Consider the following 14,412-nt stretch of genomic DNA (forward strand, 5'->3'; position numbering starts at 1 on the left):
AAAGAAGAAGTATAAGATACAATGGCTACATAAAATTATTGTTTCCACAGTCCTATGAAGTTTTAAAAAAGCAGTTAAATATGTAATTGAAAGAGTAAAAATGAAATCAAACGTTTGTAGAACACAAAGAGCAGTGTCCCGTGTTATGTGATTTGAATACCTTAGCCTTTGGCAATGGAGCAACAGAAAAGTGTCAGTCTGTGCACTTACTTCTGTGCACTGTGTACATAAAATAAACTGTAATTTGGAAAGGGTTACTTTTTGAGTTCAGCAGTATTTTTAAGCAGCATCTTAGCTATTCCTTAGTTGATGATTTCAGGTAAAGAAAGCTCTTAGTTCAGACAAGGTAAGGCGTTATGGAAAATGCAGTATGGAGGAACAAGAAGACCAGATTAATGGAGTATATATGGGAGACGTGGCTGTTGAACACTACTTTCACTGCAATACCATTTTTAGCATCCCTGTCTAAAGAACTAGAGTGCTTCACTCCACATCTGAAGAAATTAATAATAGACATAATTTTTTCTATTATTTTTCTATTATCGAACATAATTATTTTTTTCTACTATTTTCTATTACTATGCATCATAATAGAAAAAAATAACTTTCACCAGGATTTCCCTGGTGGCTCAGACGGTAAAGAATCTGCCTGCAGTGCAGAACACCTGGATTTGACCCCTGGGTCGGGAAGATCCCCTAGAGGAGGAAATGGCAATTCAGTATCTTGCCTGGGAAATCCCATGGACAGAGGAGCCTAATGAGCTACAGTCCATAACGTCACAAAGAGTTGGACACGACTGAGTAACTAGCACACACATAATTATTTTTTTCTATTATTGAGAGCTGCTTCATAGAGACTATAAAACTGATATCAAGTAATATTTTAAATAGTCATTTCAGTGAAACCGGCACTTCTCTGTCACCGACTGTTAGACTTTGGGAAAGGCAAGGTCAGGAAGGTGACTTCCATATCTTGACTCTGTTTCCTCATTTCTGAAATGGGGTTTTAGTCTTAGTGATCATTGATGTCTCAGCTACAGTAGGAGGCTGTGAGCCTCTGATTCACCTGCTGGTATGTCCCTCTTTTTCTATATTGGCATTGGTAGCAGTTGTACTTTGATGTATATGTGGAAGGAATTTGGTTTTCAATGATGCTTCTGATACTTTTAGGTGCTAAGCAGCTTTGGAAAGCAGATGAAAGAGATACCTCTTACCTGCACATGTAGAACAATGTGAGTTCCATGAATGTATGTTAAGTGCCAGTTTTAGGTGGTCCCTGTAAAACATTATCAGACTTTGGTAGATTAAAACAGTACAAAGGGAGAATATTGAAGTTAAAATGATGATGTCTACATGTATTTCTGGCAGGTCTTAAATGTGGGGCTTTCTCTCTGTTAGGAACATGTCAAAATTGTGCATCTAAGAGTTCAAATGACATTTTCAATAGCTACCATTGACATACACATACCGAGACACTCACAGTATATTATCTAGTAAAGTGGTTGTAGAATTAACATTTTTCCTGGAAGGAATATATCTGATTTAATGACCAAATCATTTTAAAGCAGCACAACAGAATTTCACAGGAACTAAATCTATTTCTTCACACCGATCATGCGTGTTTTACTCAAGCATTGAGTCATTAGCATGTTTATAATGGTTCTAATTTAGCACAACATTTTCTGAATTTTATCCTTGAGTCATTTACAAATTGTTCATATTGAATAAACAAAGGAAACAGATTGCATTTTATACTTAGTAATTTATCTGAAAGAAGAGGGGAGGGTTAATTGTTTGAAAGTTTTGGTCTGTTTGGGAAAGTGTGCTTGCTTTTTCATTGCTAGGCATAAATGCCATTTCTCATCTTTTGGGGGATGGGGGGAGGCTATGGAGGAGTAAAATGAAAAATTAGGACCAGGACAAGATTGGCCACTCCCAGAGGGGAGTGTGGAGCAAAAGGGGAGCTGGCACGAGATTATCCAAAACAGTTGGTGCATTCCTTAATGATCAAGTGCTTGAGAAGTCCAGCTCTTCCTGGCAGAGCATCTGTGTTGATGTTTATATCATTGCCCTGCTGTATGGGAAAGGCATGCTTTCTCTTGCTGCTTGGCTAAAAATAGGATGGAATATAGCATTGTATGAGATATTTTAAGATAGCAAAAACATTTAAGAGGTTAAAAGGTTTGGCTTTGGGATCAAAAAAGATCAGTGATATAACTCGTGGTGTTCCTTGAAGACTGAATTTTATCTACAGTTTGTCAGTGATTCGAACTCTCGGTTAGGCAAGTTATTCTAGGTTCATTTGGTGCAGTCTGAGAAGCCCACTCTACTGTCTTTTCTGTCAGCTTCCCAGCATGAAGAGCAAGATTGAGAACAGCCTCTATTTATACCCCCTTGTTCATATTTGGAAAATCAGTTGTTTCACTGGAGAGAGGGAGAGAGAGAGAAGGAGAGCACGCTCAGTCGTCAGGGAGTGTGCTCTGTACGTTACAGTGACTTCAAAATAAAACTGGCGCATTTTAGTGTCTAATTATTTTAGTGAGCTTGGAGGGTTTTAATTAAAATTTAAGAGTGCTCTTCAAGCTCTCCAAGCTCCAATTTTATCCCACTGTATTGTGGAGCACTTGTCACTGTAGAAAAATGTACAGTAACTGCCATGTGCATCTCTGTTTCCTAATGAAAAATATGAGATTGATGATCAGCAGGGATATAAATATATATTATCAAAATTAGCTGTAAACCAAGGTCAAGGATACTTTTGATAAGTTATCACGGTTCTTTGGATACATAGAAAATTTATTGCCTTTGAAATTTATGATTCCTGTGGTAAAAATAAAAGGGATTGCTTTAAAAAAAAGTTTAAAAAGCAGTAGGAAATCTACATGCAGGAGGAGCAGGCATTGTTGTTTCTCACTGAAGTACTTTAAAGTTATTTTCTATGTCATGTTTCTAATATTTTAGCATTTCTAACTTTAAATATCACTTTGAGGTAAAAGGAATAATGATAAGTGTTTACTCACAAGTAAATTGTTTTAAAATACAATAAAAAATTTTCCCATTATCCTTTCCTGTTCCCCGTGATTTAGTTTTAGTGATGATTTCTTTATTTACTCTCTTAGACTCTTTACTTTGCTTAGAGTAAGAGTTAATAATACTAGTGCAACCTTGTTTAACTAGGAATAATTTAAAATTGTTCCTAAAACATCATCATTTAGATTAGGAAATAAATATCTTACATACTCTCACTTCAAATTTCTCTTGTGCTGTGAAATTAATTATTAGCATGATAAAACATTCCTGACTTACCTGGTTTGATACCTGGGTACTTAAGAAGCAGAGACATTGCTTTGCAATCCATTATGCTGGATATTTATAACATGTTAGTTCTGAATTATATCTTTTCTTTTTTCCTTAGGAAAAGTTTATTGGAATAGAAAAACGTAGATTTGCAAAGGAAAAGGGAAAATGTTACTATTCAGCTGAGAATTAATTTATAGCACATCAAAACCTTTTACATCCTTGATTAAAAATAAACAAGAACTGAAGTTCAACTCTTAACTTTTGATAGTGGTGTTTTTCTCACATTATTTACAAAAGTTGGACAAGATAAATATAATAAACTCTTGCATTTCATTAATTATGTATTGTTTTATGGACACTAATTCTTTCAAAGTAATAGGAATTAATTTTGGTATTTTTCACTTTTATGCTGAAGTGTTAGGTTTACATTCATTTTTAATATGTACGTATTATGGTGACACATACTGTAATATTGTGATACTATAATGTTGTAGTTTTTTATCTTAATTTCCAAAAGGTATTTTAATTAACTGAATTAGTCTTCTCCTAATTAGCTGAAGACAACTCAGTCAAAATACTAAAATTTGAGTAGTCAAACTCAGATAATGAAATACACTGTATATTTTTTCATTGTTTTAAGGACTGTGGCACTACCATAACTGTATTAGATGTTTACTAGTCAATCATGTAAAACATATTTTCCTGTGTAGAGTGGTCCAAGAATTCTGGGTGATGTTTAGTTCTTTTTTTCCATTTGGAATCCTGCATGAGTACTGAATTCAAACATGGGCTTAATCTTTCCCTGTACATAATGCAAACTGGACTTCTTTACTTATTTTGACCTCTTTGATTTTTGCATTTGTGCATGGTCAGAAAGGGCAAAGTCTGATCTGATGAACTGCCTCTGTAAAGCTAGTGTCCTAGTAATATAGTTGAAGTATGTGGCACAAGGAGGATGAACACTTAATTTTTAATTTTTCTCCTTACCTGGATATTATTTTGAATGGTAAATTTGAAAATATAAATTTCATTTAATTTTATCTATTACAAATGTCTTCATTTCAAGTCAGAAACATCTTGGTAGAGGCAGTAGTATCCTCTGCCTATGTAGTATTTAATAGCAACCTGCATCTTCTGGACTTTCTTCCCACACCTTACTTGTTTTACATTACATTATGGAGTGTGCTGAGTACTTATTGTGTGTGTATGCCCTTTGAGGGCTGGCAAATAGATTTTAGGTGAGAAACCTGTTTTTCAAGAGACTTTCTCACAGTTTTGAATGTTTATAAAGTGGTATGTCATGACTTTTATTGCTCTGCAGATAAAGACAATCAGTGATTGTTACTGAATATTTTCATGAGCTATAAATATAGACATGCAAAGACTGCTTTATTTTTTTCCTTTCAGTTTCTTCTACTGAAATGAGAATTTATATAGCTAGATTAACTCAGTATTATGGTGAGGATTAATTTTCTAATAGAAATGTGAAATGTTTTTAATTTATTAACCATTTAATTAATGACTAGCTCTTATATAAAGCTGTGTCTTCAAAGATATTTAATAAATATTTGAAGTATATGTTCATGTTGTCCATATAATTCTGTTTTCTTTTATGAAGTTTTAGCATTCTTTTCCTGGAGCTCTGAATGATTTCAGGTCTATTAATAGAAATGAGAGACATATTTTAGCCTGTTTTACACTTAGTGTATATCTAATCCTAGTTCATGAACTTGCTCTGAATTTTCGATCATTATTAGTAAATTGAGATTTTGTCTTGATTATTATAATATGTTGACACAACTCAAATTTTAACCAAACAACTTATGCTTTAGCATTTATATCAGTGATTATCAGTTTAGTATGATGTTGTAATATATATGAAAAAGTTTTTTAAACAAGTAACAAAACTGAGTAGGAGAGGAAGTTGAAGACATTTTGTTGATTAGTCTTATATATGACCTAATGTTATATCCAGAAATTTAAACCTGATTTGAGGAAAAGTAATCTCTGATAGGCATGACTTTGAAGATTTCCTTCTTAACCCTCACACCTAACATTATCTTTTCTTTGACTTTAGCCTAGAAACAAAATATGTACAGAACAAAGTATGCACCTTGTTTCTGAATTAAAATCCAAGAGAATATTTTGGAAATTAAATGCAAACTGAACATATGCATATGCATAGAGACCCCATTGGCAGGTCACTCAGAATCCAATTTTTAATTACAGTGGTAGATCATTTGTTTAAGCCTAAGAAAATAATGAATAGGAAAGCCTGGAAGAAAAGGAGGAAAGGAAAGAAGGGAAGGAGTAAAGGGAGGAGCAAGGAGCTTTCACTTAATAGAATCAAGCTGACTTCTATTTAGAAAGAACTTTGGCTCCTGTGATAGCTAGTTCTTCATCAGCAGTTTCCCAACACACTGATCTGGATTCCATCCATTCCTTGATTGATTGGTCATGTCATGGACAAATGTTAATTGTTTTCACCAATATGTTCTAACCATGCAGTGGTCTTCTCATCGCTTACCTAGGGGCTCACTGTCTTTGCATAAGCTTATCAAGTTTCTGAAACCCTTAAGATCCATCTTAACCTTGCTTTCATTCTGAAAAATTCAAGGAGGATTTAGAAGTTGGAGAAAAAATGAAAGGGAAAATGTTAAAGAGATAGGTACTGATATGGGAGAGAAAAAACATTTGGAGTTGAAAAAGTATTTAAATATAATTTTAAAAAGAGGTTATCAGAATTTTGACACTTGGAATGTTAAAGTTTAATGTGAGTATGCTTTGCACTAGGGATTGAGTATTTAAATCTGCTTTCCCTTTTGGAAACATGGCCTGTTTATTAAAATTTGAGACTTAAAAGATGCATGTAAGTAGTTATAAGCAGTAGCTCTACTTTCAAATCTACCTGAGCAGAGAAAAAATAACTCATTGATAAAAATTTGCTAATTATTAGAACACTCTAAAATGTAAACTTCTGTAAACTTTATGAATCTTATAGAAACAAGTGTAATAACCTCCAAAATCTAGTGTGCTGTTTAGAAATGCAGTAGGCCAAATAGCATTTAAATAAGGATCTTCTTGAAAAGATCATGCATCTCTTTTTATATAAAGGTTTTAACTGTTTCTATTACTTGGGGACAGAGAATATCTTGACTATTTTCTTTGCATTTTACTCTAAATGAGTATTTTACAAAAGTTGCCATCTGTTTATTTCTTTTTTAAGAAACAAGGAATTACAGGAATGATTATTCTCTTCTCACTTGAAAATTTGTCATTCTTCCTTGAACAGCACACAAATTTTTTTTTTGCTTGGACTTAAAAAAAAATCACCTGAATTAAAAGGTATCATATCTAAACTTAAGATTGTAGAAAAAAGCTCCTTGTTCTGTCCTATTAGTCTAAAGAAGTGATAAATGCTGGCTGAATATTAATTAGCTAAAATTATACTACCAAGATAAGATTATTGAGGATTGTCTTTTTTTTTTCCTGGGAATAGTGTAAATAATTTTCCAACAAAAAAAAAATTTAGTTGTGGTATTTTATAATAGATAGAATAATATACTTGTCTATATCCTAGGGTTAAAGCAGCAACAACAAAAAAATCTTGGATCATTTTTGAATGATAGAATTTGTCCATTAATTCCATAGACTTCTATTTTTGTAATATTTTAATACTTATCTAAAACATGTATAATATTTTTAATACTTACTTTTTTATTTTAATAGATTCCTCCTGCATGGAAAAACTACTTTCAAAAGATTGGAAGGAAAAAATGGAAAGATTAAATACCAGTGAACTTCTTGGAGAAATTAAAGGTACAGTATACAAAATATCAAACATGTCAATGTAGAAATGTTATTTTGTACCACAACACATCTGCTTATCTTCTGTACCCTAACATTAAATTCTTACCTCTAATATTTATTTATATTTGAGAGGGTAAATATATAGTGTGTGCCTGAACTTTTATTCTTTTTTAATGTTTATAGAATGAAAATTTTTCCTTTTTTTAAGTCTATAAACATATAACTTACAGGACAAACTACTTCATTAGTTTCCTCCTTGGCACAGGAGGAAAACAGTAGCTTTAGCTGTGCTGTGCTTAATCACTCAGTTATGTCTGACTCTTTGCCCGCCAGACTCCTCTGTTCATGGGAGTTCTCCAGGCAAGAATATTGGAGTGGGTTGTCATACCCTCCTCCAGGGATCTTCCCGACCCAGGGATTGAACCGGGGTGTCCTGCATTGCAGGCAGATTTTTTACCAGCTGAGCTACCAGAGAAGCCCATAGTTTCGTTTACTGAACAAAAAAGTATGAAAAAAATGTTATGTCAAAAATGAACAAATTAAATAAAGACAATTTTAGTCCTTCCTTTTGAAATTATAGTAGCTTAATTGATGAATCCAAATCACTAATTTGAATTTTTTTCTGGTCAAAAATGATCAGCTGTAGTAACTATAACAAAGGAGTTTACAGAATGTGCTATTTATATTTATGACTGGATTCTGAGGCCTGGTTCCCTGTTCAAATTCTGGCTCTGTCACTTACTAGATGAGTGTCTTGGGGCGAGTCACTGAAGGTTTCAATGTTTTGAATTCCTTGTATCTAAAATGAGGATAGTAAAAGTACCTGGGCTTCCCAAGTGGTGCAGTAGTAAAGAATACGCCTGCCAATGCAGGAGATGCTGGAGACGCAGGTTCAGTCCTTGGATTAGGAAGATCCCCTGGTGGAGGAAATGAAAACCTACTCCATTGTTCTTGCCTGGAAAATCCTATGGACAGAGGAGCCTGGCAGTCTACAGTCTACAGTCTACATGGGATCACAAACAGTCGGACACGACTGAGCACACACAACAAAAGTACCTACCAAGGCTCTTTAAGAGAATTAGTATATGTAAAACTTTTAAAACTGCTTGCACTTAAGAAAACCCTCATTAGGGAAAGTTGTGGTTGTTATTAACTGCCCATAGGATCTTAGGTTAATTAATCTCAAATAGATTTCAAAAGACTTAACATTTCATGATCTCTGACCTGGCTGAGGATGAGCATCCTTATTTTAAAGATAATTGATTGGCATTATTATTTTGAAACAAATTAAGAAGTGGGCAGTACCAATCCATTACAAAATTAAGCTGCCCTATCAGTTAAGCAGTTATACTTTTTGCCCAGCTCCCTCTTGTTGATTCTTTTATGGAGATGAAATATTGTATCACTAGCTTTTGATATCCTGGATAGAATCTGTTGTCATTAATTACTTTTCTCAGTCGTCCCTTACAGATAGTCATCGCTCTATCTATCACTCTGTCACTTAAACTGACAATTTGAGAATTTAATTACATTAGTTTTCTGAATTTATCAAATAACTTCAGGTGAATATTTTCATGGATAATTTCTCATTTCAGATGAACATTTGGTGATAACTATCTGACGAAAATTTTATTTTGAATTTATTACAGAATATTGCCTAGTATTCAGACATGTTATGTTCAACTCAAATGAAGAGAAAGGGTAGTCGTATCTTTTCCAAGGAATAATTAATAACATTCTATTAACTAATGCAGTATCAAAATCAAGTGGAAAGTGGGTATTATTTTGAATTTCACTGCTTCTGTTTTGAACTCATAAAGGCTATTTGCTATTTTGGAAAAAAAAAGAAACTCAATTTATAACTGACGTGTAGAAAGTCATTAGTGACATATTCTTTATCCAGCTGCAATAACATGGTGTGTGCTACTTTGCACGTCAGTCTCTGTTTTCTTCCCTTTCCAAAGTCATTGGTTTTATGACAGTGAGTACAGAAATGGTTTATGCAAAGGCAAGCTTTTGCCAGCGTGAATGATGGGGGTCTTGTTTTCTCTCAGTAAAGTGGAAGCTAACATTTTATTATGTTATGATTCAGCGTCAAGTTTTTATGATTTGGGTTATCTTTCCAATCCCACTTTCTATATTTCTTTATATTTGATTCAAAAATGCAAAAACTGTACTCGTTTTATGTAGTCAAAAATCTCAAAAGTGAAACATGCAAAATCAGGCTTTTCAAATTCTTTAACTTTTTGTTTTTCTGGATTCTGTTTGTAAAATGTGAACTTTCATTTGTTTTTGTGGGCATAGAAGATAAGATTCTTACTAAATTTTTCATTTTGATTTACTCTACATGAGTGTCTGTTTTTACATCTTTTTATTTTGTCAGCATAATCATATAAAAAGATTCCAAAAATATGATAAAAAACAAAAAAAGTTTAGTTAAAGTAGTATTCAAGTAGTTTGATGAGCCACTACTAAAACTCAATACACACTTTTATTATAGGTGAGATCAAGTCAGTTATTAGTCACCAAAATTAGTTCTAATTATTCAGAAAATTTAGGGTGATGTAAATATTACCTCCAAGAAAAGCATACCTGGGGGATTTCGTGGGTTTCAGTGGTTAGCCCTCCATGCCTCTACTACGAGGGTGTTGAGTTCTATCCCTGTTTGGTGAACTAAGATCCTGCATGCCATGCAGTGCAGCCACAAAATAAATTAAAAAAAAAAAAAGAAATGAAATGAAAAACATACTACTATGGTTTAGTGCATCTTAGCAATGTGTATTTATATATTTCATTATTTCCCCTCATTATAAAATTCATATGCATTATAAAAAGAATATAAACACACCCAAAGGAAAATATAATTGTCCTTTAATTCTACCTGTATTATAGTGTATATCCTTTCCATTTTAATGTGTGCATATGCCTTAGAATTATTTTCCCTTAAAATTAGAATCATCCTTTTACTATTTTTTGTAATTTATTTTTCCCACTTAATGATATATTATGAATTTTCCTTTGATTAGGTTGTCTTCTAAAATATTACTTTTATTTGCAGCAAATATGATATAAAGTGAGGTTCTTATAATTTAACTGAGACTGTTATTCAATATTTAAGGTTTTATTGTTTGTCATTATAAAGAAAACCTTGAATATGCCTAACTTTTTAGTATTTTCAGTGTTAATTAGTAATTATTTTCTTAGGATATAGATATATTCTGAAAAAGTGAAATTACTGGGTTGAAGAATGTGTTCTTTTTAGAAAGACTTTTAGTTCATATTGCCACATTGCCCTTCAGATAGAATATAGGGTTCTGTGCTCTCACTAGCAAGTATTTCCTTGCCATCTATGATTATTTTAAACACTCCTTGCCAGTTTGATAGGGGAACATAACATTATTGCTGATATAATTTGAATTCATTTGATTTTGATTGATAATGAGAAGTTTTACATAAATGCATTTGGATTAAACGTCTCTTCCTTTGTAAACTGTCTATTTATGTCGTTTGCCCATTTTTCCTTTAAAGGATTTGTTTAATTCTTACGTTTCATAAGACCCTTTATGGTACTAGCCTTTCTTTGTCATATTTGTGTATTTTGTCATTTTCTTTACTTTATGGTTTTGTTGTCAAATCTTTCCCTCCCTGTTTTAATGTTCTTTTTTTTATTCTGTTTGGGGTTTGTTTAGAAAGGTTTCTCCCAATCTAAAATTATATTCTACTGTATTTTCTTCCAATTCTTTCACCATATTTTTATACACTAACCCTTTCATTCCTCTTGGATATATTTTGATGGATAATTTCAAATTTTTTTCTCAAGCAGTTAACCAAATATCTCTGTATCACTTATTAAATAACCCATGTTATCCCATCTGACTTGAAATAGCATCTTTTATTACACATGGATTGCATATTTGCAGCCACTCTCATTTTTTGGCTCTATTCCATTTATCTTTCTATCTAAACTTTTAAAGTGCTAGGCTGTGTTAATCACTGTAGCTTTATAGTGTTTTTGAACAGTATTGCAAGACCTCATTCAAAATTTTTCTTTAAGATGCTTGTATACTTCTGTAAAATTTATCTTACATTTAGAAGTTGTTAATTAAAATTGCAAAGTGATTTTTTAAAGGATTATAAAACTATAGGGTAGCTAAAATCTTTTTAATGTTGAATCTTTCTATTCCAAATAACTTATTCAATCAATTCTTTTATGTTTCTGAACAATGTTTTGTTTCTTATATATAGATTCAGCACATTTCTTTTAATGTTTCCTCTATAATATTTAATATTTTTATTTGTGAATGATATATTTTTCATACTACTATCTTTTTGTTACTATATTTAGGGATGATATTGAGTTTTGCTGGCTCATTTTATAACTTCCTTTTTGTCAAACTCGTTAGGTCTAGTCATATTTAAGCTGATATGTTTTCTCCTCTTTTTTGGCAGTTATTTCTTCCTTTTTTTCACCACTTCTTTTAATACACTGCCTAGAATGTCAAGAATAATATTAGGAAAAACAGGTAATAGCAAGTATTTTGTTTAGTTTTTAGTTTATGGAATTGTGTTTGTTTAATATTTCACCATTAAATATTAATTTGACTATTGATTTAAGATATTTCTAATCATTAAAAATATTCTAGTTATACTTTATTAGGAGTTTCTATGATAAATTGCATTTTTAGTTTATGGTATATCTTATTGGTTTTTGTTTCTCAAATTAACTGATGAAATAAACACTGATTAGTCATGGTATAGTCTTGTTTTAATGTACTTCATACTTTTATTTGCTTATATTACAGTTGTTATTTTTACATCTGTATTTGTAAATGAGATTAGTTTGCATTTTTCTTTATTTTCACTATCTTTGTTAAATTTTAGTACCAGAGTTGTGGAATTGAAAAGCTTATCCTCCTTTTCTATGGAAGATGGCTATGTAAAACTATTGAATAAATAACATCTTAGTAAGTGAGAATCTGTATTTATATTCTTTGTGTGTCTTTACCCTATAAGGTATATTCTTTACCCTAAAGTATTGTAGGCAGCATATTATAGGCTCTTTTCTTTTTTTTTTAGAATCTTATGTACCATGCTATATCTTTTGATTGGAGAATTTAGTGCAATGACATTTAAGGTAATTATTGATCTGTTTTGTTCAGTCGCTAAGTCTTGTCTGACCTTCTACCACCCCATGGACTGCAGCATGCTAGGTTCTTCTGTCCTTCACTATATCCCAGGGTTTGCTCAAATTCATGTCCATTGAGTCAGTGATGTTATCTAACCATCTCATCCTCTGCTGCCTTTCTCTTTTTGCCTTCAATCCTTCCCTGCATAGGGTCTTTTCCAGTGAGTCAGCTCTTGGCATCAGGTCCTGAATGTTCATTGGAAGGACTGATGTTGAAGCTGAAACTCCAATACTTTGGCCACCTGATGTGAAGAGCTGACTCATTTGAAAAGACTCTGATGCTGGGAAAGGGCAGGAGAAGAAGCGGGTGACAGAGGATGAGATGGTTGGATGGCATCACCGACTCAATGGACATGAGTTTGAATAAATTCTGGGAGTTGGTGATGGACAGGGAGGCCTGGCATACTGCAGTCCATGGGGTTGCAAAGAGTTGAACATGACTGAGTGACTGAACTGAACTTGCATCAGGTGGCCAAAGTATTAGAGCTTCAGTCTCAGTCCTTCCAATGAATATTCAGGGTTGATTTCCTTTAGAATTGACTTTGCAGACCAAGAGACTCTCAAGAGTCTTCTTCAGCACAATTTGAAAGTGGCAGTTCTTGGGTGCTCAGCATTCTTTATGGTCCAACTCTCACATCCGAACCTGACTACTGGAAAACCCATAGCTTTGACTATACAGAATTTTGTTGGCAAAGATTTGCTTTATAATATGCTGTCTAGGTTTGTCATGGCTTTTTTTCCAAAGAGTAAGCATCGTTTAATTTTGGGCTACAGTTACCATCCACAGAGATTTTGGAGCCCAAGAAGATAAAAATCTGTCACTGTTTCCACTTTTTCCCCATCTATTTGCCATGAGGTGATGGGGCCAGATGCCATGATCTTAGTTTTCTTGAATGTTGAATTTTTAGCCAACTTTTTCACTTTCCTCTTTAACCTTCATCAAGAGGCTCTTTAGTCCTGCTTTGCTTTCTGCTGTTAGAGTGGTATCAACTTCATATTTGAGGTTGTTGATATTTCTCCCAGCAATCTTGATTCCAGCTTGAGTCATTCAGCCTGGCATTTCAGATGATGTACTCTGAATCAGTTCAGTCGTTCAGTGACTCTTTGCAAGTCCATGGACTGCAGCATGCCAGGCTTCCCTGTCCATCACCAACTCCCGGAGTCCACCCAAACCCATGTCCATTGAGTCAGTGATGCCATCCAACCATCTCATCCTCTGTCACCCGCTTCTCCTCCTGCCCTCAACCTTTCCCAGCATCAGAGTCTTTTCCAGTGAGTCAGCTCTTTGCATCATGTGGCCAAAGTATTAGAGTTTAAACTTCAGCATCCGTCCTTACACTGAATATTCAGGGTTGATTTCCTTTCGGATTGACTGGTTTGATCTCATTGCAGTCCAAAGGACTCTCGAGAGTCTTCTCGAGCACCACAGTTTGAAAGCATCAATTCTTCGGCACTCAGACTTCATGATCCAGCTCTCACATCCATACATGACTACTGAAAAAACCATAGCTTTTACTAAACAGACATTTGTTGGCAAAGTGATGTCTCTGCTTTTTATGTTGTCTAAGTTTGTCGTAGCTTTTCTTCCAAGGAGCAAGCATCTTTTAATTTCATGGCTATATTCACTGATTCTAACCTTTGCTTCTTCACCTGCATACATGTTTCTCAGGAGACAGGTAACATGGTCTGGTATTCCTATCTCTTTAAGAATTTTCCACAGTTTGTTGTGATCCACAGTCAAAGGCTGTAGTGTAGTCAATGAAGCAGAAGTAGATATTTTTTCTGGAATCCCCTTGCCTTTCCAATGATCCAATGTATGTTGGCAATTTGATCTCTGATTCTCCTACCTTTTCTAAATCCAACTTGTACATTTGAAAGTTCTTGAGTCATGTACTATTGAAGCCTAGCTTGAAGGATATGGGGCATTCCCTTCCTAGAAGGTAAAATGAGCACAATTATATAGTAGTTTGAACATTCTTTGTCATTGCCTTTCTTTGGGATTGGAATGAAAACTGACTTTTTCCAGTCCAGTGGCAACTGCTGAGTTTTCCAAATTCACTGACATATTGAGTGCAACACTGTAACAGCAACATCTTTTAGGATTTTAAATAGCTCAG

General features: G+C 33.6%; 1 protein-coding gene across 50 annotated transcripts in view; it reads left to right on the top strand.

Moving 5' to 3' along the window:
* The window catches only part of SOX6 (SRY-box transcription factor 6), a 671,664-nt gene that overhangs the window by 391,085 nt on the left and 266,167 nt on the right, over positions 1 to 14,412 (top strand). For all 50 annotated transcript variants that reach the window (XM_081541518.1, XM_081541528.1, XM_081541535.1 and 47 more), the window contains one exon: positions 7,030 to 7,119. In XM_081541518.1, the coding sequence (XP_081397644.1) occupies positions 7,030 to 7,119 (90 nt within the window). The remainder of the gene's footprint in view (positions 1 to 7,029; positions 7,120 to 14,412) is intronic.

The sequence above is a fragment of the Giraffa tippelskirchi genome, chromosome 11, assembly GCF_054371585.1.
Source record: "Giraffa tippelskirchi isolate mGirTip1 chromosome 11, T2T-mGirTip1v1.2.pri, whole genome shotgun sequence".
Lineage (NCBI taxonomy): Eukaryota > Metazoa > Chordata > Mammalia > Artiodactyla > Giraffidae > Giraffa > Giraffa tippelskirchi.